At 56.0% G+C, this 22,694-nt stretch overlaps 1 protein-coding gene across 1 annotated transcript in view; it reads right to left on the bottom strand.

The window, feature by feature from the left end:
* Positions 1–22,694, bottom strand: part of EFNB1 (ephrin B1) — a 48,742-nt gene that overhangs the window by 3,970 nt on the left and 22,078 nt on the right. The window contains exon 2 of the mRNA XM_069867724.1: positions 14,986–15,263. Within this exon, the coding sequence (XP_069723825.1) occupies positions 14,986–15,263 (278 nt within the window). The remainder of the gene's footprint in view (positions 1–14,985; positions 15,264–22,694) is intronic.

Genomic DNA, 22,694 nt, shown 5'->3' with positions numbered 1-22,694 from the left:
AACTTTCTGCTTTAGCCGGCACAGGTTTTTAAGCCTTTCAGTCCTGTGGGAGCCACGCATCTCCTGCTGCCACTGTGCAGGAAGGGATCCCCACCCACACAGCCACCGTCCCTCTGCCACGGCGGGGACAGCTTGGGGACACGAGAGGGAAAAACCCAAACCAGGGGATTACAGCATTAAGCACCCAAATGTTAGATTCTGCTAAACATACTCAAAAAATGGGTTCTGACCCATTGTAGTGGCCCTTGTAGTGGCCCAGAGGGTGCTCTCCCCAGTGCCCAGGGGCCGCTCACAAGTGTGATTCCATCCACCCCAGTAAATCATCCCAGAGCTCCATCAGCTGCAGACACATGGACTTATTCACCCAGAGAAGCACCAAAACCCAGGAGGAGCATGGGGAAGGCACAGGGCAGGAGTGGGGCTTAGGAACGGCAATGCAATGGAGAACCGGGGAGCTCCAGGGATTGTTTTACAGGGAGAAGGGAGTGAAGGAAGCAGGAGTTGGCCAGCACAGCACAGCCAACACCTACACCGAGCCCCAACGCCAAAACTCAGCCTCGGGGTTTCAGGTTGCCTGCACAGCCCAATTCCTGCCTCTACTTTGCAGAAGTCTGGATTCAGGTGGGCAGGAGACACAGGGCTGGTGGGGATGAACCCACCAGACATGTCGGCGAGGTGATGGGAAGAACCTGGCTTATGGAGCACGGTCCTTCCTCTGCCCTCCCCTCCCACAGCAGAACCTCGGGGTGCTCGGGGACAACTAGATGCTGGGCTGAGCCGGAAAGTGAGCTGGATCATGCCGGGATGCAGGCTCCAAGTCTGTAAGCTCCATCCAAATGCCTCTGTGCAATTACGGCTCTCGTGTGCAACGCCAGCAAGTGTTTTACAAATCAGGAAGGCGCTGGGCTGCTTGCTGAGCTATCGCCTCTCCCGCAGCGCGATTCCGCCTGCCAGCAGCGCCCTGGACGGAGCCGTACGTCCTCGCAGCTGGGATCCGCTGGCAGGCGCTTTGACAGGAGCCCTGTCAGCACAAATCCTGATGCAAATGCCTGGGAGACAGGAAAACCACTCTCCTACAGCCTGCACAAGCTCTTCCCAACACGAACTGGAGTCAGGAGCTTGAACAAAAAACCCATAAAAGTATCTCAGGGAGCTAAGTCCAGCAGCCCAGATCGCCCAGGCCAGAGGTGCTGCTTTGGGGATGAAACATGCTGATAACGTCCCAGGTCACAGTCCAGAGCAGTTCTATGAAGAGTTTCCCAGCACAATGCCATCTCAAAGAGCCTTCACCCATTCACTCTGCAACACAGCAGGCAGGTGAAAACAGAGCAGGCTGAAAACCCAGCCTCAGCGAGGCCTCCAAAGGTCTTGTTGATAAAGAAATCACCTAATTATATCAAAACGATGTATGGAGTCAGCATGGCTCAAGTGGTGGCCAGTAGGAGATCCTGCAAAAGCAGAGCAATAATGCAAGACAGCAGCTCCTCCAAAATAACCACAGAGATGTTGCATTCCAGTACAGCAGAAATACTAAAGGTCCAAGCAGGAACAGCAGCCAGAGTCACAGGGATGGACGGGGGATGCAGCCGAGCATCCCTCTTCCCACACCACACACAGGGCTCTGCTCCAGAAGCCTCTTCTCCTTCTGATCATGACGATGAGAAAGTAGCTTTGAAAGGGAACTGCATGGAAAAAAAACAAAGCAGCTCCTTGAGAAAACACAACAAGAGGTAGCAAAAAGGGTAAAAGGTTTCCCAAATCCACAGCGATCGTCTCTGATGTAGCCTCTCGAAACAAGGGCAAGGGCTGCCACACTCTATAGAGATCCAAAATGGGCCAAAGCAAAGCACGATGCTCCACACAGCCGGCAGGGCTTCCAAAGGCCAAAATCCCATCCAAACGGCTGAAAGAGTCCAACCTGTGGCGAGTTTTATACAAACACCCAGGACAGATGGATGTATTTCCAAGAAGCAGGTCCAGAGGCAGGTGGGGGTCTGCAGCTGGGGGGGTCCCTGCTGACAGGGGCGCTGCAGGCTCCTCCGTTGCGCTTCCCAGAGCTGCAGAGCTGATCCTCACACTGGTTCTTGTTGTCATGGTGGAAGATTCACAATAGAAGGCCACAGGATCAGGCGCTGCTCCTCAGATCCAGGAGGCACCCAGCAAGCAGCGAGGAGAAAGCCCAAAGCCGCTGTGACGCTCACTGCCGCAGGAGCAGTGGAGGCACCTCCACTCATCGATGAAATCCAACGTTGGCAAACGCACGGGAACACAGGGAGGAATGTCAAATACACCAGCACACCATGGCGCAGGGCACTGGCACCAGGCAGAGCTATAAACAATGAACAGAGCCCAGCAGGGAGCTGGGAATACCACGGGGAATAGGAAATGGCAGCTCTCAAACGTCCGTCATGCTTTTCACACGCCACATTGGGAACACAAGGCTCGGGCGCATCGGCAAGGCTCGATCCGGCCACCCCCAGCAGCACCGAGCGTACAGGAGCGTTTTCCTGTCCCCCTTCCATTTCAGAGTGATGTACACCTTGGCTGTAGGACTGGGACAACACAAGCAGCCTCTGGACTGATGATGGGCTTAAAGAAGAGGCAGCTCCAAGCCCGGGGAGCTATTAGATGCCTTTGCCCTAATGAAGCATTAAGCCCCAGGCTGCTGAGTGATGAGGATTTAACACTGATACTATTAACCATGTAATTGCTTGTCAATTTAGAGGAGATGTTCAGCCTGCATGGAAGCACAGGCAGGACCTCCGTGTGCTGACACTACTCACCCCGCTCCTCGGGCATGAGACCAGTGGAACACCATGTCCCAGCACGGTGACAGACACCAGCCAGCTGGGACAGCCACCTCCGTGAGCCTCCAGTGGTGCTGTGGGCTGTCCCCAGTGCGTCACACCCACTGCCAGCACTCTGAGCGTCACCGGAGCTTTCCTTCCACCCCCCCCCCCGCTAAAAATATTTCAAATGAGAACTTGGGGTTTGGCAGAAGGGAGACTCTGGAAGGAATTCCTGGCAGCAGATGAAGGCAAGGGTCTCTTAAACGGTCAGCCTTGGACAGAGCGAGACGTTCAGTTTCTCCTCTGGATTCCCTCTAGCAGGACTCTGTTACGATTTGGGCCCCAAAGCACAATTAATGTGCTGAGACTGTAGCGAATCCAAGTCTCTTTCCTTTTATTATTCTTAATTACTCTTCCAGCTGTGCACCCCAGCCCTGCTCCCGCCCCAGCCAGGCGCAGCGCCGGTGCAGCCAGCCCCCCGATCCCCCCCTCGGCCCCAGACCCGTCCACAATCCACATTTCCATCACGCAGCTTTGGGCGTAGGCAGCAGCATCCCACCCGCCCCACTGGCTGCCAGGGCTGTGCATCCCCTTGGAGCAGCCAGAGCGGTGGGAAGGCTCCGCTGGACCCCGCAAAGGGGCAGCTGGTGCGGAGCAGCCACGGCTCAGCAGGACACACACGCCAGGCTGAAAACCCCTCTTGGCACAGGGAATGACCCGATGGGCACCCCTGATGATGTGCCTCCCACATCTCCACTGGGCTCTGACACTGCCAGCTGGCTCCATTTAAAATAACAACCCAGCTCCTGCCACCTTCCCTCTCCTCTGAGTTTTCCAAGTTGTTTTATGCACCCTCAGTACCAGGCACGAGTCTTGCACCAGTACAGGTTTTGCATCAGCAAAGGTGCTGCACTGGTGCTCAGCACCATCACACGCACTGGGCTCCTTCCTCCCTGATCCCGGTATCCAAGGGGACCCCCAGAGCTGCTTCCAGGTCCAGGAGCAGAGGCACCCACTTGCACCCTGCACACAACACCCTGGCGCACAGCGTGGCTGCAGTCCCTTCTCCTCTCCAGCCGAGCTGGGAGGCAGCAGGAGCTTGTAGTCCTGCTGCACGCAGCCTGCGCTCACTGTATCACCATTATTATTATTATTACAATTATTATTGTTATTGTTATTATCTCCTTCTCAGGCCACACTGGAGGGAGTGCAGCCCACACTACCCCTTCTATTGGCTCGGGCGCAGTTGCTGGTCAGGTTTGAGCCCCACGCTGTCACCCTGCCAGCCCGGCCGGCCGCAGCCTTCCAGCCCGGAGGCAGCTGCAGCGGGAAGGGGCCCCGAAGCCCCCGAAACGCGTCTGCAAGCCAGGCCAGCCCTGCCCCGTCCCTGAACGGCTGCAGGAGGTGCAAGGCTGGGGTTTCTCCCCTGTTCCTGGCAGCAGAGCCGCTCCGGCCTCCCAGGCTGCCATGGGAAGAGAAGAGGCAAGCAGCCTGCTCACCTGTCCTAAGGGTCCAGCTCTCTGGAGGGATTTTGACTCTTTGCAGTCTACAGCCTTCTGGAAAGCCCTGGAGCAGCCAAATGCAGCTGCAAGGGACAGGGATGCCACGACCCAGCAGCACCACATGCCCAGCCCTGAAACTGCGTGGCTAAATAACAATCACAGAATTGTCTGGGTTGGAAAAAACCTCAGTCCCAGTTCTTCCATTATGGGGGAGACAGCAGGTACAGCCAGTGCTGGTGGGTCTCCAAGCAAGGTGTGAGGAGATGACCTAGCAGAGCTGATCCAGGCTGGACTGGCCATAGGAATCATTTTGTGTTGCTGTAGAACTGTACTAACTCCACCAACAAAGGGAGAGCCTGGTGTGCTGCTCCAGTCCAAGGCACAGCGGAGCAGCCTGGGGCTTTGCCTCCATCCTCACAGCAAGCAGGGCACAACTAGGGTGACCACAGAGGACAGGCCACTCTCCGCATGTCCTGGGGAACCCAGACATTCCAGCCTGCACTTGTTGCATCTCCAGCAAACTCCTTTCCATCTTCTTTGCATCTCCAGCAAACACTGCAATGTGGAAATCATCAGGTTCAAATGCGTTTCTGGAAACACGAATGAAATGATTGTGTTGGGCCTGGCAGGGATGGAGGTCACCTCCAGATCTGGCTGGGCTTGAGTTCACCTCCTCTTGGGCACGGCCAGCCCTCCAAAAGATAAATTAAATTAGCCCCATTCCCTATAAAGAGCAGCAGTAAAGCACAGGTCCAGCAGCGCCAGCTGGGTCAGAAGGGAGGACACCACAATCCCATAACTCATCCTCGCCTGTGGGTTTGGGATTGCCCAGGGCACTTTCCTGGGGCGAAGGGAGAGCAACAGGCAGACCCTGAAGTGCCGCACGGAAAAGGACAGTAATGCTTAACTGAAAACCTAATTTCCCATTAAAACAGCTTTCTGATGGGAAAATTATAACCAGCCCTAATTAGCCTCATAATTAACAGTCACAGCTACATTGCAGGTGACCTCATCATGGGCAAAAGACCTTCTTCTTTGTCAGAGCCCTGCTCGCTCACTCACTTGCAAGCCCTTTTGCACCAAAGCAGCTGAGATGTCCACATAGAAAAGCCCCCAGGCTCCCTGCATCCCAGGAACACGCGCAGCTCCGCTTTGGGTGCAGCATGGCAGGTCTGGGGCACCAAATAAAGCCTTGATCTTTGCATCTACCCAAAAAAGCGAGTGTCGGTGGAAGAGGAAGGTTGTTTACACAGTCGGTTACAGGTCAGGAACAAATGCCATGGAATTCCCCACCTGATGCTCTGCCAGAGTCATTTGCGGGCCCCGCTGGGAGCGGGAGAGGAGGAAAGCGCTTATTGCATTTTAACAGGGTGTAAATCTCTCCGGTTAGGTAGGAAAACATCTGCGACCGCCTGAGGAATCTGTGGAGAAGGGGATGGAGAAGGTCTCCCAGGGGACTCAAGGCCGATGCCAACACCAGCTCCTCCCTGCCCAGGATACGCTGCAGGGAGGATGCAGGGATGCGGATGCGGAGCCGGTGCTGCCGTGGCCGAGCACGCAGGGTGGGCTGAGCTCTGGCTACACCATCACTGCTGCGGTGTGAGGATGGAGACGGGTCCGGGAAAACCTAAAGTGATTGAGGAGCAGAGAGGGTGGTTCATGTGGAAATCTGGGAGAGGTGAAGAGCCGAGAGCAGCAGGGAAGGACAGGAGCTCCAGGTGAGCTGTGGGACAGCCAGGAGAAAAGCCCACTGCAATTCCAGGTAAAGTGTGCACACACACCAGGAACCAGCTGGCAGTGGGAAGATGATGTTGGTGCAGCTAGGGATGTTGGGCTAGGGTTGCAAATATCATAGATTCACAGAATACCTAGGTTTGAAAAGACCTTTGAGATCATCAAGTCCAACCGGTACCTATCCACTACTAAGCCATACCCCTAAGCACCTCATCTGCCTGTCTTTTAAACCCCTCCAGGGGAGGTGACTCAACCACCTCCCTGGGCAACCTCTGCCCGTATCCGAGAACCCTTTCAGTGAAGAAGTTTTTCTTAATATCCAGTCTGAACCTCCCCTGGAGCAGCTTGAGGCCATTCCCTGTCATCCTATCGCCTGTCACTTGGGAGAAGAGACCCACCTCTCCGTAGCCTCCTTTCAGGCAGTTGCAGACAGTGATAAGGTTTCCCCTATGCCTGCTCTTCTCTAGGCTAAACAATGCCAGGTCCCTCAGCTACTCCTCATAAAACTTGTTCTCCAGGCCCTTCACCAGCTTTGTTACCCAGCTCTCAGCTGTGTTAACATCCGCTCTGCGCTGCCAGCCGGGATCAAAGAGCACAGTCATTACACAGCAGCAGCAGCAAAACCATCATTCCTAAGGCAGAGAGACTTCAAATGGAGAATAAAACCAACCCTCCCTGGAAAGGCGAGGTTTTAAAGGTGCCACAGACAACCTGGGCAGCCCTGCCCAGAACAACCAGCCTGGCTGGGAAATCTGGGATGGAAAAGGCCAAGTCATTAATGCCAAACCTGCTCGCACCCTGCATGCCTCATGGTCCAAGCATGGCATCATTTCTTGGAGCTCCCAGCACGATCCGACAGCCAGCGCCCATCGTCACACACCCCAGCATCCACGATGGCCCATCCCAGTCCCCAGGCGCCCACTCCAGCACCCACAGCCACCTACACACGTCCTGGGTGATCACTCAGTGTCCCAGCTTGCAGCAGAAGCTCCAGCACACAGCCTCTCATGTCAGGCTGGAGTTGCGGGGATGCCTGCAAGCCTCTTCCCAGTAGAAGGGAAAAGCCTGGGGAAAGGGTCCTGATGAAGTCGGTATTTAAAAGCACACACCAAGGAAGCAGCTGCCTGCACTTATCCACTGCACACCCTTCCCAGCTGCTCCTGTTTGCTGGGATTCTTTTCAAGCTGAAGGCTTCCTCTGTCTTTCTGTCTTTCCTCCGCTTACAGGAGGTTTCATCCAAAAGGAGACAAGTTTTAATCCCTTCCAGTCTTGTGGAGGAAACTCTTGGAGGTGACCATCACTGTCCATGCAACAGCAGCTCCAGAGGATTCCCTGGGTTCCCCCTGCTCTGCTGCTGCAGATGAGCCAGGGAGATGGGGCTGGATGGGGAGGGAGAGGAAGAGGATGGAGGCACAGCCACAAAATGCTGTTACTGCTGCCCACCACCACGGCTGCAAAGGGAGCAGCACGTTTCAGGTGTGCGGAGCAGGATCGGGCTGGCGATGAGTGAGTGTCAGTGGCAACTCCATGCTGCCATCACAGGCAGTGGTCACCTCTGCCTGTCACCTCCTTTTTCAGGAGCACTGAGGAGTTGAACGCATTTCCTTTTCCACTAACAAGTCACGTCAATATTAAAGAGATGCTCCTGGATACCATTTCTCCTAGGGAAGAGCATCCCAGGATGCAGGTAGCCCAAATCCCTGGGCAGACACAGCCCAGTGCCCAGTTCCCCACAGCTGGAAGAGCCCCTGGCTGGGCAGGAGCGGTGGGCAGCTTCCCAGCGGGCACGGGCAGCGGCCGGCTGCCCAGCAGTCATGGAGTTAAGCGGGCACCGTCCCCCTGGCCAGGGTCTTTGTGGCAGGCAGGGCCCCCCCTCTCTCCTCTCCCAGCCCAGGAGCAGATCAAAGCGCGGGGTCTTTACCTCCTGGCTGGGTGCAGGACACTGGCCCTTTCTGACGGGGCTTTTCATCCCTGTTAGAGCCGTGAAAGGCTGAGCTATGAGATCAGCTGCCAGGGGCTGCCCAGGGACAGCGCTGAGCTGAAAAGGTCAGGAGGGAGGAGGAGAAGAGAAAAGAGGCAGAGGCTTAAGGGACAGGGCTCAACAAAATCGCATTTACTGTGGTCACGGTCTTCAGACAAGCCTCCAAGACAAGGAACCGCGTGTTGTCTAAGGGCCATTATTTGGGTTTGACATGTCCAGCGCCCAGGCTTTGAAGTTGGGAGTGGGACTCCGTTAGAGACCCGTTTGTCTCTGGCACAAGCCTGTCGGCTCCCACGCAGCATCTCCTGTCGGGGAGAGGGGCTCAGCCACCCGTCCATCCTCTGCCACCACCTCCCAGGGACGGAGGAGGAAAGCCAGGCCCCAAAACCAGGCAGATACGCCACCAGGACAGCTTGGCTTCGCCCAGGCTTTCTGCGACGCCGCAGGTATGTCGCAAGCTGATGAGACGAGGATGCGGCACAGTGCTGGCCCATTTGGGTGAAGAATGAGGAAGCCAGTTAATTGGTTTTTTTATCAGCAGAGAAGTTCACAGCTCTCATTATGGCATCAAACAGCACTTTTGCTTTCAACTCATCTTCACCAAACAACTTGTTGGGGCGGAAGATGAGGAGCACATGAAAGTGGCCACATTCAAATGCAATCAGCAAAGAACCTGGCAGGCTGACAAGGCGCCCCGGGGGGCTGCGCCCGCATCCCCGGCACGGCACCCATCCAGACGGGCACCCAGCAGGGCAGAAGGAACCAAGGGAGGAAATGATTAAACACCAAGAGCTCTAGGGAGGAGCTGAAGCGGATCCACAGACCTGCTGGCATGGACTAAAGGCTTCCCACACCAACAGCAGCTACTCTGGAAGCTGGAGAAGCACAGCCAGAAAAGCAAGTATGGCAACGTGTCCCAAAAATAAAAGCAGGAAGAATGATTACAGCAGATCTAGGTGACCTTCTACACGCTGAAGCCCAAACTATAGGGAAATGCTGATGTAGACAGGCCCAGAGACGAAGCCCAAGTAGAAAGGTGCAGGGACAAAGCCCACATCGCAGAGGCAGCACTGGTTTACATCCAATAATTCCTGCCAGGTTAAGTCTAATTGCATCCAAAAACAGAAGCACAAGACAAAGGGTTTAAAGAAACACTCAGGGTAATATAGATCTGGTCTCACTGAATCCCACTGCCAAAAAGCATTAGATTGGATTATGAACATTATTTCATCAAAAATGGATTGCAGGGCTTGCAGCCGAACAATAAACAGCAAACGTATGAGACTGACGGGGCAAGTATCCACCGCAGCCTTGCTTTTCCTTCTGTGCTTTCATTAAATGCAGTCTCCTCGCCTTCTGCAGGCTCATGGAGAGGCAGGAAACACAGTCATTCCTGGGAACTCGGTAGATGGGCTCAACACCTGGAAAACCAACACAGCGCTGGCTGCTGCTCATCACATCTGCAAAGAGCTGCCCAGAGAGCAGGGTAAGACTGAGCAGGGTGTTGTCTGGTGGTGTTCACTCTCCCGCATGCCACCAAACAGGCTGAGAGAGCTGAGGCTGGAGAGGAGAAGCCTCTGGGGAGACCTTAGAGCAGCTTCCAGCACTGAAAGGGGCTCCAGGAAAGCTGGGGAGGGGCTCTTGATCAGGAAGTACAGGGACAGGATGAGGGGGAATGGCTTTCAGCTGAAAGAGGGGAGATTGAGATGAGATCTTAGGAAGAAATGTTCTCCTGTGAGGGTGGGGAGGCCCCGGCCCAGGTTGACCAGAGCAGGTGTGGCTGCCCCATCCCTGGAGGTGTTCACGGCCAGGTTGGATGGGGCTTGGAGCCCCTGATCCAGTGGGAGGTGTCCCTGCCCTTGGCAGGGGTGGGACTGGATGGGCTGTGAGGTCCTTCCAACCCAAACCATTCTATGATGCTATGAAACATAAGAAGTGGGGCAGGGACCACTGAGCCCATGGATGAAGCAAGCTGCCAGGACATTGGATTGACGCCTCTCTATCCAGGCACCTCATTACCAGAGATAGTGAAACTGGAGCAAGTTCAAAGAGGAGCAGCAAATGCAATTAAGAGCAGGAATGAATTAGGAGGGGCGGTGGGGAGAGCCAAACCTGCACGGCTGGATGAGCTGGGGAGACCAGAGCTGCCCACGAGCATCCCAGGAGACCAGACACCAGAGAGGGGAGGTCCCATTTGAGTGGGACATGGAGAGCCAAGGAGGCAGAGAAAATCATCCGATACTGCTAAAAGCCAAGGCTGAGAAGTGTTGATGTGGTCACGCTCTCAGATGCGGGGCATTCACAGCATAGCAGGACCCCACCCCTCCTCTAGGACAGCACTCTCGCAAAACAGCCTTCAGTTTTCCTCCTTCCACGGCCTTCTGCTCCTGCCAGCCCAAAAAGCAATTGCATGGGTTCCTTTCACGCACTCAGACAGCTTCTTCCCTCTCAGTTCAGCCATTCACAAGTAACTGGCTCCTCCACCAGCTCAGCTGGGTGAAGGGAGGAGGAACTGCACGTCTGCTAATGAGCCAGGAGCAACTTCTGCCTTGATGAGGTCAGTGTGAATAATCCAAACCTCTCCACTGCTCCAAGGAACAGAACGGCAACACCACTCGCATCCACGCACAGGTCTGCTGGTCCAAGCTACAGTGAAGTCCCCAGCAGACTGCCCACAGCTTTGCACTTGGCCAAGGAACCTCCAAAAAGATTTCCTTTTGGGGCAAAAAGCAGGAATTCACTCCTGTTGGACCTCATCTTCCCACCTCCCACACAGCACTGAAGGAGGAACCGCCTCGGAGAGCCACCACCGCATGCTTCCCTCTGGCTTCCCACAGCGTACAATGCCTTTGCAGGGACAGGACAGCACATCAGGTCAGGAGACACCCATCCAGGCAGGGAGGCAGCTGCAGGACACCACGGAGAGAAGAAACCATGGGCTGCTCTCAACTCAAAGCCTGCCATGGGGCAAAATACCCAGTTCCTGAATTCCCAGCTTCTCCACCCTCTCCAGGCCCCATCTCAGGGATCGCAGAATGGTTTGGATTGGAAGGTACCACAAAGCCCATCCAGTTCTAAACAGCGCCAGTCCCAGCGCCGACACCCGCGAATGCCACTCGTCACTGGCTGATGCCCGTGTCCTGCTGCAGCCCCACATCCCCCACCAGCCTCTGTCCCCGAGGACCTGCAGGCAGGAGCTGCCACATCTTGTTCTTGATGAAAAGCCTCAAGAAGAAGCACCACCCTCCCGTACCCGGTGCTGGAGAAGGGGATGCTTTTAACGGCAGCCCGGGGCTGGCACGGATGGGCTCAGTGCAAGGCTGGCGAGAGGTGACGTTCGCTTTCAAAAGCTTTTTTCATTGCTAAGCCGCGGGCTGGGGCCGTGTCCCTCTGTGATAAAAGTGGCCCTAAACAAGGCTTGGCATATCCGAGGAGGGGGGAGCAGCCCTGAATGGGGACGGAGCCCGCGAAGGCCCCCGGCTCCAGCGGGGAGGTTATCCAGCTGCTGGGGAAGGTGGGGGGCAAGCGGCACACGTCCTGCTGCCGCCCCGCTCTCGCATCGCTTCCCCCAGCTTAGGGCCGCCGGGAAATGAAAAGGAAGAGAAAAACCCTTTTGTGTGTCAAGGCAAAGCTTGGGGAGAGGGGAGGAGAAGGGGGAAAAGAAGGGAAAAAGGGAAAAAATACAAGGGGAAAGGGAAAAAAAAAAAAAGCCCTCACGTGGGTGGTCCGCTTGCAAGACTTTTGACTTTGTTTTTTTGGCTATTTTATTTCTCAGCAGAAAGAGCTCCTGGGGCTGCTCGGCAGAGGGGACGGGCAGATCACAGGAGCATCCCCAGCCCACCCAGAGGACAGGGTTCAGGCGGCAGCGCCCGCGCGCTCCCCGCGTCGAGGGGGCTCGCATCAAAGTGCAGAGGAGTCAAGAGAAATTAGAGTCAGAAACGGTCCGAGGCAGGGTCAGAGGGCACTGCCGGCCCCCTGAGGAGAGGAGGGACTCGCAGGGATGCTCTGAGCACCCCGCAGCCCTGTTCCATCCAGAGATGCTCCAATGGGAGACTGGGATCAAGAAATAGAGGATAATATGAGTTTAAGGCAGAAATGGAGCATAAACAGGAGTTTACAGCAGTCTCCCACATTCCTGTTCAATCTGCTGAGATGCTACAACAGGAAACTGGGACTGGGAAATAGAAGATAAATAGGAGTTTACAGGAGAAACAGAGGATAAATAGGAGTTTATGGTGGAAAGGGAGGATAATTAGGAGTTCATGGCAGCTGCCTCACTGCTTTGGGATGAGAGCAGGACTGCATTGCAACCATGCTGCTCACCACATCCCTGTTCCATCTATTAAGATGCTGCAATGGGAGACTGAGATGCAATGAGTTTGAAAGCCTTAGCCAAACCTCGGAGAGGATGCACAGCTGGGATTTTGCAAGCCGGCAAAAGCCAGCACAGTGCAGCTTGCAAAATCCCGGCCCTGCATCCCGTCGGAGCACTGGTGACCCAGGTGTGCTGGCAGCATTGGAGGGGAGCTGGCACCAGCTCAAAGCCATGGGGGCCCTTGGGGGAGCTGCATTTGTACCATCGGCCGCTTGTGAAAACACCACCGAAACCCACGGGGCAGCTGATTGAAGTGAAGCAAGAGCTTTCGTGTGAAATGCAAAGCAGCTCCTTCAAAACTGGCGCAATTCGGAGGCTGCTAAATCCTCTGCCTGCACCTTCCTGTGTGGCAACGCGAGGGACCTCACGTTTCTCCTGCCTGGCGCTTCATTAGGGCTCCTGATCTCCTTCTGGGGATCACGGCTGTCTTTGAGGGGTATTTGCAGCCTGAGGGGACGCAGCAGTGACGTGTGAGGTAGGATCCTGCTTTTGGTCCTCGTTAGCCTGACAACCATGTCACTGCTTGAACTTGACCCCCTGGGAGCCACCAACTGAGTGCTTTGAGAGGTCTGCCTGCCATGGAAAATGTAGAGCCATTCACCCAGAACCCCAGCGTGCTGGGGCTGGCAGGGACCTCCAGAGCTCCCTCAGTCCAACCCCTCTGCTAAAGCAGGGTCACCTCCAGCCATTGCACAGCAGCGCATCCAGGCGGGTTTGGATTATCCAGAGAAGAAGACTCCACACCTCCCTGAGCAGCCAGTCCAGGACTCTGGCAACCACACAGGAAAGAAGTTTTTCCTCGTGTCCACATGGAACCTCCTGTGCTCCGGTTTGAGCCCGGTACCCCTTGTCCTGTCACTGGGCACCACTGAGCAGAGTCTGGCCCTCTCCTCCTGCCCCTGCCCTTTGGGTATGGGTCAGCATTGATGGGATCCCCTCTCAGCCTGCTCTTCTACAGACTGGACAGACCACGCTCACTCAGCCTCTCCTAAGGGTGATGCTCCAGGCCCCTCATTCAGCTCCTCTCCCACTCCTTGCTCACTGCAGCGAATGCTGTTGAACTAAGCCCTCATCAGCTGAGGGACAGCAGAAGCGCTGACCTCTTGAAGTCCCAGAGCCACCAGACCACAGGCAGCAACAGTTCCTTGTAGTACGGGAGCCAGAAGCTGGCAGCAGAGCTGTGCCAGGGCTTTTGGCATCTCTGGGGAACCTAGGCTTGCAGCCAGGGTCACCTGCACCCTGTGACAGCCCCAGATCCAGACAGCAAGGGTGACCGAGCAATGGGAGCTCTCAGGAGAGACCAGAGCTGCCAAACGGTGACTCAGCCCATGGTTCTCTGCCGGCACCGGCACAGCTGCCACGCCAAGCCGGCTCCACAGGTTGTTGCATCAGGTCCTCTACGCTGTCACTCTCCTAATGCCACGTGGGTGACCAGAAACCCCTGTGAGCCCCTTCCTCACCCCTCTGGGCTCAACACAATCGACCACAAAGGAAGAAAGGGTGGGCTCAGAGCCCACCCCAGCTGTTTATTTTGCACTGGGTTTACTCAAATTATCCAGCACCAACACAATCAGCAGCCCCAGCCTAGCAGCACTTACTGGGGAGATCCAGGCTTGCAGCATCTCTGCAGCACCATGCTACAGCACAGAACCTCCTGCCCCCGCTGCCCACTACAAGGGCAAAGATTTCAGGCTAAAAATACACTGTTTACCCACTGGAAAGCAGCAGCTCCCACGGCTTGGCACTCGTCTCCCACACGGGCAGCTGACCTCTGCACCGAGCTGCTCGCTGGCGACTCCGCAGCACGTGACGGCGAGGGGAGAGAGGAGCCGCGTGGCCGCTGAGCCCTTTGCTGGCTGCCCCGCCGTGGGGTCACGGAAATAGCGAGGGATGAGCGAGCTGGCAGGCATCACCATGCCCAGCACTGCGAGCGGCTGCCAAGGGATGGCCAAGCTCCCCAGAGTCCTCCCACCATCCAGATACATCGCTGTGCAATGGTGCCCTCCATGCACCATGCGCTCCAAGAAATCCAGCCTTCCTTTCCTCTCCTCTCCGTAAAGCCACAAGAAACAAGAGGAACAGGCCAGTACACAGGATTTTACACCCATGTAGATCACAGCAAGCACTGAGCACTGCCAGCAGCTTCTTGATGGCTGCTCTCAGAGGCAGCAGCCAGGGAGGAGAAACATCTCCTCTGCCCCCATTCCTCCCGCTCCCAACTGCCCCACCGGGAGCCTCCCAGGGCAAGCCCTACACGAAATGCCCTGCAACACCCCCAGCCTCAGAGGCAGACGGCAGCAAAACCCACTCTCCAGACAGGCAGTGCCCCTTTGTGCCAGGGCTGACCCCGTCGGGGGGACATGCTCCTGCTCCCAGCCACGGGCAAGGGCAGAGCAGGGCGCACAAGGCACAGCAGAGCAGCCAGATACGGGCTGGTGACCTGCTGGGCCAGCAGCACATTCCTTTCTCTTCTCCCATCCAGCAGGAAATATTTTCCGTACGTGTCAGCTCTTTGCACCAGCCAAGTCGCAACCAAGCGCCTGGCGACACTCTCCAGGCCCCTGTGTCCCCGCCGAGCCGGCGAGGAAGAGGAGGGCGACTCACATGTGATGAAGTAATCCTGCTGCCGCTTGAACTCCAAGCCCATGTAGTTGGGACTGAACTCCTGAAACTTGATGGTGAAGCGGATCTCCTGCTCAGGCCGGTTGCACGTCACCAGCACATTGGGGTCCATGACGGTGCTGCAGGCATCGGCCTGGTCCTTCTTCACCAGGTACAGCTTGTAGTACTCGTAAGGCCTGGATGGCTCTGCCTTGGGGCAGATAATGTCCAGTTTATCCCCAATCTCCGGATAGATGACCAGCCCCTTCCCAGACATGAACCTGGAAGAGAAGAAGGGAGAGATTAGATTTAAAGAGGGGAGATTGAGATGAGATCTTAAGAAGAAATGTTTTCCTATGGGTGTGGGGAGGCCCAGATTGCCCAGAGAAGCTGTGGCTGCTCCACTCCTGGAGGTGTTCAAGGCCAGGTTGGATGGGGCTTGGAGCAACCTGATCCAGTGGGAGGTGTCCCTGCTCATTGCTGGGGTTGGAACAGGATGGGCTTTGAGGTCCCTTCCAACCCAACCCATTCCATGACTCTATTGACAGGTCAGCAACAGGCTTGAGCAGGGGCAGCAGGGGCCACACCAACCCACTCACCCTGCAGAGTTCTGCTTTCACCCCTCTTAAACTCTGCTGTTGCCTCCTCATGAGATGCTTTTGGACACCAAAATAAAGCTCTCCTCCTCATTCACCATCAATGTGTGTGCAAGGAGCCATGCAGGCTCCCAGCAGCAGCTCCCGTGGTTCAGTCATGTTCCTCACGATGAGGGTGAGCGCCTTCCCAAACCCACGCTCAGCACCCCAAAAGGAATGGAGCCTTCCCACAAAGGGCTGCAGAACGGGAAGGCTGGAGACGCCGTGGCTCTGCCCGACAGCCAGGCAAGGAGCTTCCTGCAGGGACAGGCAGTAATTAGGGATGGGGAGAGGTCCTGACAATGGGGCACAGGGAGGGATCCCTGCCACACCCCAGCTCCCCGAGGAATTCCTGACCTTAAATGGAAGGGAGGAAAGCATCCTGCAGGACAACTTCTACCAAGGCTGGCTCAACGGCGTGCCCAGGAGCGTGGGAGGACCGGATGGAGAGGAGCACGGAGGGAGGAAAGCTATTTGGGGCTGGAAGGCAGGGCACTGCCAAGGGAAGGAAGGCAATGTGCTGATAATTAGCATTCCGATTTCATTATTGTGGAGCAATACTCTGCTTTTTCTTCCATCATGAAGTAGAGGATTAGGGCAGCAAGGAGGAAAGTGGCAGAGCATCTGCTTTGATGTAGGCAACTTAACGTGTTCTCGATGGCAGATAAGGTGGGAATGGATCCTGCAAACTTATCTCTGCTGCAACTCCCTCATGTAGTGTGGGCACAGCAAAATGGGAAGCATGCATTGTGGCAGGCTGCACGCCCACAACTCTCCCCTCTTCTCCTGGTCACAAGTCCCTGTCCCATCCCACCCCAGCAGTCGGACGGGGCCATCAGGACAGCTTCTCCCTGTAGCCAGCAGCACCAGCTGGGGCTGCAGGCACCACGGAAGGAAGAGCCAACACACAAAACCAACCTGCTCTGTAGCTCCAGAACAAGTCGTAGCAAGAAGCCACAGAGCTGAAACCAGCACCCGAGCAGCCCAGGCTCCAGGGCTCCGGCTGCAGGACTCCCAGGGGATCCACACGCCAACCCACTGGGCTGGGAGGAGGCAGGCGCAGCCCGAGCCCACGCACACCCCGATGCCCTTGGCAAAGGCTCTGGAGCTCGGTGCCAGCTGCAGCAGCGGGAGGGACAGGCAGGACAGACAGTCAGACACAGGCTGGCCTCTCTGCCAGTTTGCCAGGGTGGAGCGGCGGCTGGAGCCCACTCTCACCCAGCCCCCAGAGCAGAGATGAGGCTCAGGGACAGCGGGTACAGGGACACCCTGTAGGGAAGCACCACAGCCACCAGACATCAAGCACAGGGATCATCCTAACCCAGGCCTTGTTCGGGAGGTGTTCCAGCCCTCGCACGACTTCCGTGCCCTCCTCTGGATTCGCTCCAAGAGTTCCATATCCTTCTTACACCGGGGATTCCATAACTGGACATGGGGCTCCAGGTGGGGTCTCATGAGAGTGGAGCAGAGGGGCAGAATCCCCTCCCTCACCCTGCTGGCCAAGATGCTTTGGATTCAGTTTTATAAAAGTCATAACTTCTGGAAGAAGGGGACACAGCAGCCTCAGGAAGGAGTAGGGAATTCAACCCTGAAAGAGGTTGGGAGGTGGGATGCTGCGACGCTCTGCGGGCACGGCGGAGCCTGGCTCTGTCCCCAGCGCTGCGGGCAGGTGAGCCGCACTGTGCCTCAATGCTACCAAGTAGGTCAGCTGGGCCCCGGCCAGCATGCCGCTTCCAAAGCCTTGGGAGAGCGATAAAGGCTTCCCCCACCCACAGCCTGAGCCCTGACGCAATCCCAGGAGCCGTGCAGCAGGAGATGCAAAGGAGCCCCTGCCCCTCCTCACCCTCCCCGCCCAGGCCGCAGACATGCAGCGCAAGTGAACACTTGCACGCTCGCTCACGGGTTCCCACCCCAAGAGGCAGCAGGATCCCACACTTGTTCCTCCCCAGCTGGGCTGAGTCAGAAGCTTCCTGGCACCGGACTCCCAAGTGACTCAGTCTCCCTTCTCCAGCCCCTGCCAGCTCCTCCTGCCCAGATGCCAAAGAGGAAGCCACAAACAGCTCCAGCAGATGTCTTGAGCAGGAGGAGAAGACTCCTATCCATCCCCATCTCCATACCAGGAGGACCTATCACACCTCCTTGGCCAACACCTGCAAACCAACCAGTCCACGCAACCCCAGCCTGCGCCGGCAACACGATAACCTGGGATCAGGTCAGGCTGATTTTTAAGAAGGGGAGAAGCCATAAACCAATGGAGGGAGCTGAGAACTTCCCAGCACCACATCCTGTTGGCATCTCTTCATCCTAGAACATTCGGAAAGACAGCCTGTGTTTGTTTAATCTGGCTTAAGGATAAAATGACAAGGCAAATTTCTCTTATGAGCGCTCAGTCTCAGCTTTAGAAGCCCACAGTTCTGCCTGGGAATCAGCCAGGCATATCTTCCAGCTCTCCTACAGGACCATCACGCAAGACAGAGACAACAGCCAATGCAGGTGGCACCCCACTGTGCACAGCAGCAGTTTGGGGTGCTCCCTCCCACCACTGTTCCCTTAATGCATACACATTTTCTACCCTTTATCCTCCCATCTCTACGATTTCTTCTCCTGCATCACCCCCTTTGTGTCGTCCCCTTCTTCCCCAAAAGCAGGGCTATCCCTCATGGCAGGAGTGGTGCTGAGAACTCCCTGACGGGTACACCACAAACCCCCTCTCCTTCAGCACTTAATCACACATCCAGATTTTTCTCCCCAAAAATTTTACTTGGCCACAAGCAATGCCTTGTGACAGCCATCCTAGGGAAGAGTGACAACCATTCCCATCCTGCAAGAGGCCAGGTCTCCAGGGAATTCTCCTTTAAACTACAGGACGAACACAGCAGAGAAAAGAGCATCCCAGAATAGTCCCAAGGTGCCCGCACAGAGCATTACAGCAAGTGCTTTGGATGAGACTACGCTTCTTGCCTTGTCTTTACAAGGATGCATCCTCAAATGCTAGTTATCAGCGGCTTCACCACTAGAAGCCCCTCCAGGTGATTTTCGGGTGGCACCTGCAGCTGCCCACCCGCAGAGCCGCGCCGGCCGCCACGGAGCATCCCAGCCAGGCGTCCCTGGCCCCCAGCTCCCGGCCCCGCAGGTTCCCTGGGAGCGATCAGGTGGCAGCATCCAATTTCCTCATTGTTTCGGGAGGTGTTTTCTGATGGGAAAGGTGAAAAGGGTATTTGTGAGCCTTGTAAACCGATTCCTCCGAGTTGGGTCAACAAGGGGAGCTCTGTTGGCAGCGGGATGCCGGGATGCTGGAGCAGAGAGATGGGATTAAAGAGCAGCCTCTCCCCTACCCCGAGCTGGGGGGCCGCTGGCAGGGATCCCTAACCCCTATGGACCAGGCAGCTCCCCTCACCAGCACAGGGGACTCCAAAAAGCTCCAGTGGTACTCAATGTCCACTAAAATGTGGACAAGCCAACACGCTCACAGTGATTGCTCCAAGTGTCCTGCAGGTAGGGTATCCGGCACCTTTACAAACACACCAGCACTCCTTCTGCTCTTCCTTAGGGAGAACACTACCCTCGAATTCCTTCAAAATTGACTGTTTTCAAAGAATGAGCTGATCCACTTTCCAACAGCCTCTCCCTCTGAGCCCAGGCAATCCTTGCACCGCAAAATCTTTGGGGCAGCATCACCTTTCCCCATGGCCAAGAAACAGGAGACACCTCACCTTATTTCAGGCTTTGCAGAAAACAAAACAACATATAACAATGATCTCCTCCTTGGAGAAGACGCTCTCAAGCTTTAATGGTGACATACATACAAGCTGACATATGCTAAACGCTGTTTTCTTCAAAGAAATACAAAAATAGCTGTGTCTCACAAGGAGGACATGTTCTCCTGGCGGAGGAGCTGTCGATGGCCAGCAGAGCAAGGCACTGGGAGAGGAGGGGGCGAGAACCAAGGTGCATGTGGCATTTTCCAGGAAGCGGGAGCCACGTAGCCCAGCTCTCCATACCAGCACAGCACATGGGTCCTCCCAGCAGGACCACAGCTCCCATGGAGCCTCCACAGCTCCCACCAGCTGGGAATCACCTCAGGAGAGGGATGGGAACAGCCAGCGGCTCAGCAGGCTGAAGAGATCCAGTAAAAAAGCCAAAATTCTGTGTAAAAATGGGTGTGCACTCCTGAAAACACTTCCAAAACCTGAGTGAGCTTTGCGGATGACCAACTGCACACAAACCCAAACCCCTGCTCTCTCCACCTCACGCTTCCTCGCTTTCCTGGGACACAGAAGCCCTGATTTGCAGCAGCTTCCAGGCACAGGGAACACGATCTGCTCAAAATGCTCAGGTACCAGCCAGAAGAAATCAGTCCTGTCCCCGGAGATGTCCTCCAGATCCTTCAACACTGCAGAAAATATGTCCTGCTCCAATAATCAGAGGGAATCACACACTTGATGCAATGGCCAACCTCATCCCAGCACCCTCAGCCCTTTCCAGAAACAGTTCTGCTGCCCACAGGCACAGGACCCTTTCTCCTTTTTGACTCTCATTCAATCCTTGTGAACAAAGGCATCCGCGAGCAGCAGTTAATTACAACTTGAATAAGAAGTCTCCACGCTCTCCTCTGCCTCCCATCTGTGTCTGTCGCCTTCTCGCTTCTTCAGTCGAGTTATTCGTCACCGCGAGAGGGTAAATAGGAGCATGCGAATCCCCGTACTTTTAGATCCCGCTTCTTTTATGTGCTCTTCTATTATTAGTCTCCTTTAAAAAGAGCTTTGATCTTCCTTCCCCCCTGCTAATTTATGTATAATTATTTTCACTGCCCTTCTGCAGCCCTCTTCTATTTCTGCCGCATCCTTGTGGAGCCACGGTGGCCGGCGCAGAACCTGGCAATGGCAGGTGATTCCAAAAACAGCCTCCACTCTCCTTTGCTTCCTTGGCCCCCGCTGCCCAAAGAGAGATTTTCCAGCTATTCAGACCGGCACCTTTCAGCACCCGCAGCCTCCACGCTCGACCGAGCCCCCGCGGGGCCATCCCGTCCCATCCCGTCCCCCTCCCAGCCACCCTCTAAGGCTCTTTTTCCACATCTCGGGTTTAATGAGGCCCATTCAAGGCTCCCAAAGACAAAAGGCCCTTCTCGTTTCCAAGCGGATTTGCACTGCGCAGCAGTGAGGCAGAAACGAGCCGCCATGGCAACCCGCACCCCGACCCCCCTGCACCGCAATGCCGTTGTCCAACCCCGCTGCTCCCCAAAACCCCCCTCTTGCTTCACCACCATCCGTAGGGCTCAGCACAGGCTGGGAAAAACACCCATCCACCCAAAACTGATCCCCCGCCTCGCCAGGAATGCTGGTTTTCAGGATGAAGTTAAAGGATGCTCAAGCCGGTGCCGTTCCGCATCAACCAACTCCAGGGCATGGTCAAGCCAGGGTCCAAATTAAGCAGAAGGCAAGGAAATGATCCTGTGAGTCTCTTCCAACCTGGTTATTCTATGATTCTATGAAACACCAGTTGGGAGTGGGTGGGAAATGAAGCCAAAATACCCCTCCCTGCCCAGAAAGATGGGTGATGCACAACACAGTGCAGTTGGGTCTGTGCTGAAGCACCCAACCCAGCCCCGACCCAGCTCCCAGCATCGCTCCACAGGGAAGCCGGTGGCTTTACGATGCCAGGAGGCCACTCCAATGCTTCAGAGGTTCAGTAAGCACGATCCTCACATTCAACGCTTCATAACTCTCCCTAACCAGCTGCAATTACTGAAGGCCAGGAGAGCATCCCGCTTCGTCCCCGCCAACCTGCCCACTCCAAGTGGGAAGCAGGAGAGATTCCATCACAGTTCTTTGAGCGTGCAACAACGCTGAGGACCAAGCCCTCACAAAATGTAAAGGAGCTGGCCCAGCTGCATCTGATCTGCTGAGCTGCTGGAATGCATCCAGCATTGGGATGGAGCTGGGGATGGGTTTGGAGAACGGGTTATGGGGAGTGGCTGAGGGCACATGGCACTGGGGGATGAGGGAGGACCCTGAGCCCACCACCACACGGGGCTGAGCACTGTCACAGGCGGGTGGCAGCACCCACAGGAGGGCAAGTGCTTCCCTTTGTCCCCTCGTTTCCCTTTGTCCCCGTGGCCAGGATGGCTCCCAGTGCTCATCCACCACTCCAGGGATGTCTGGATGGCTGCCGACCACCCGAATGCTCCCAGGAGGGTGAGGCGGAGGAGGAAGGCCATGTGCTGCTCCATCTTCCCACCTCCATGCAAGACTCCATGCGTTCAGCTGCCACACCCAAACCGTACAAACAAATGGTATTAATCCAAACCTTGCAAGAGGGGATAAACAAAAACCCAGGAATGGTTAATAGAGGGGGTTTGGAGGAGATTTAATTGGGGCCAGCGCACTGGCGCAGGATTCTGCTGCCACCTGCAGCGCTCTCTGCAGCCAGAGGCAGCCGGCTCCAGGGACCCCAGACTCCTAGATGCCATTCAGGAAGAATACGGAGCACTGGGGGTCCCTTTGGTTTGCTCCCACCCCATAAAAATGAGTTTGCACCCCTGCAACCTCCTTATTTTCCAGCACAATAAGCAGCTCCGCCGGTGATGGAACCAAGGGGTCGGCTGGGAAATTAAGGAGGGGGGGAAAAGCAGTATTTTCTCCCTCCAGTAATATCTCCCCGCGCCTCCCCTCGGGGAAATAAAGACAAGCCGAGTTATCTAATTAATGCTGTCAAGAAGCGGGGAGGCCGGGGCCGGGGGCTGCGGGCGGCCCACAAAGGGGCAGTGGGGAGCGGTCCCCCCGCCGCCGGCATCGCCCGTCAATGGGGCCCCACGCTGCGAGTGAGGTAAGAGGGGACTCAAAGCGGGGTCTGTGCGGGGTTTTGTGTTTTGAAAGCCGGGGGGAGGGGAAGGGGACAGGGCTTGACAAGAGCTGACAGACAACTGAACAAAACCATAAGGGCCATGAATGGCAACGCGGCGCTGTAATTGGTGCAGGGACGGGGAGAGAAGTGAGACAATGAGGCGCGGGCGGCAAGCACTCACCTTCTGCCTACCCGCACCACCGCTCACCCAGACAGTGGTTGGCAGCTGGATGC

This window comes from Phaenicophaeus curvirostris, chromosome 13 (assembly GCF_032191515.1).
Source record: "Phaenicophaeus curvirostris isolate KB17595 chromosome 13, BPBGC_Pcur_1.0, whole genome shotgun sequence".
In the NCBI taxonomy this organism is placed as follows: domain Eukaryota; kingdom Metazoa; phylum Chordata; class Aves; order Cuculiformes; family Cuculidae; genus Phaenicophaeus; species Phaenicophaeus curvirostris.
This window is presented reverse-complemented; position numbering and strand designations above follow the sequence as displayed.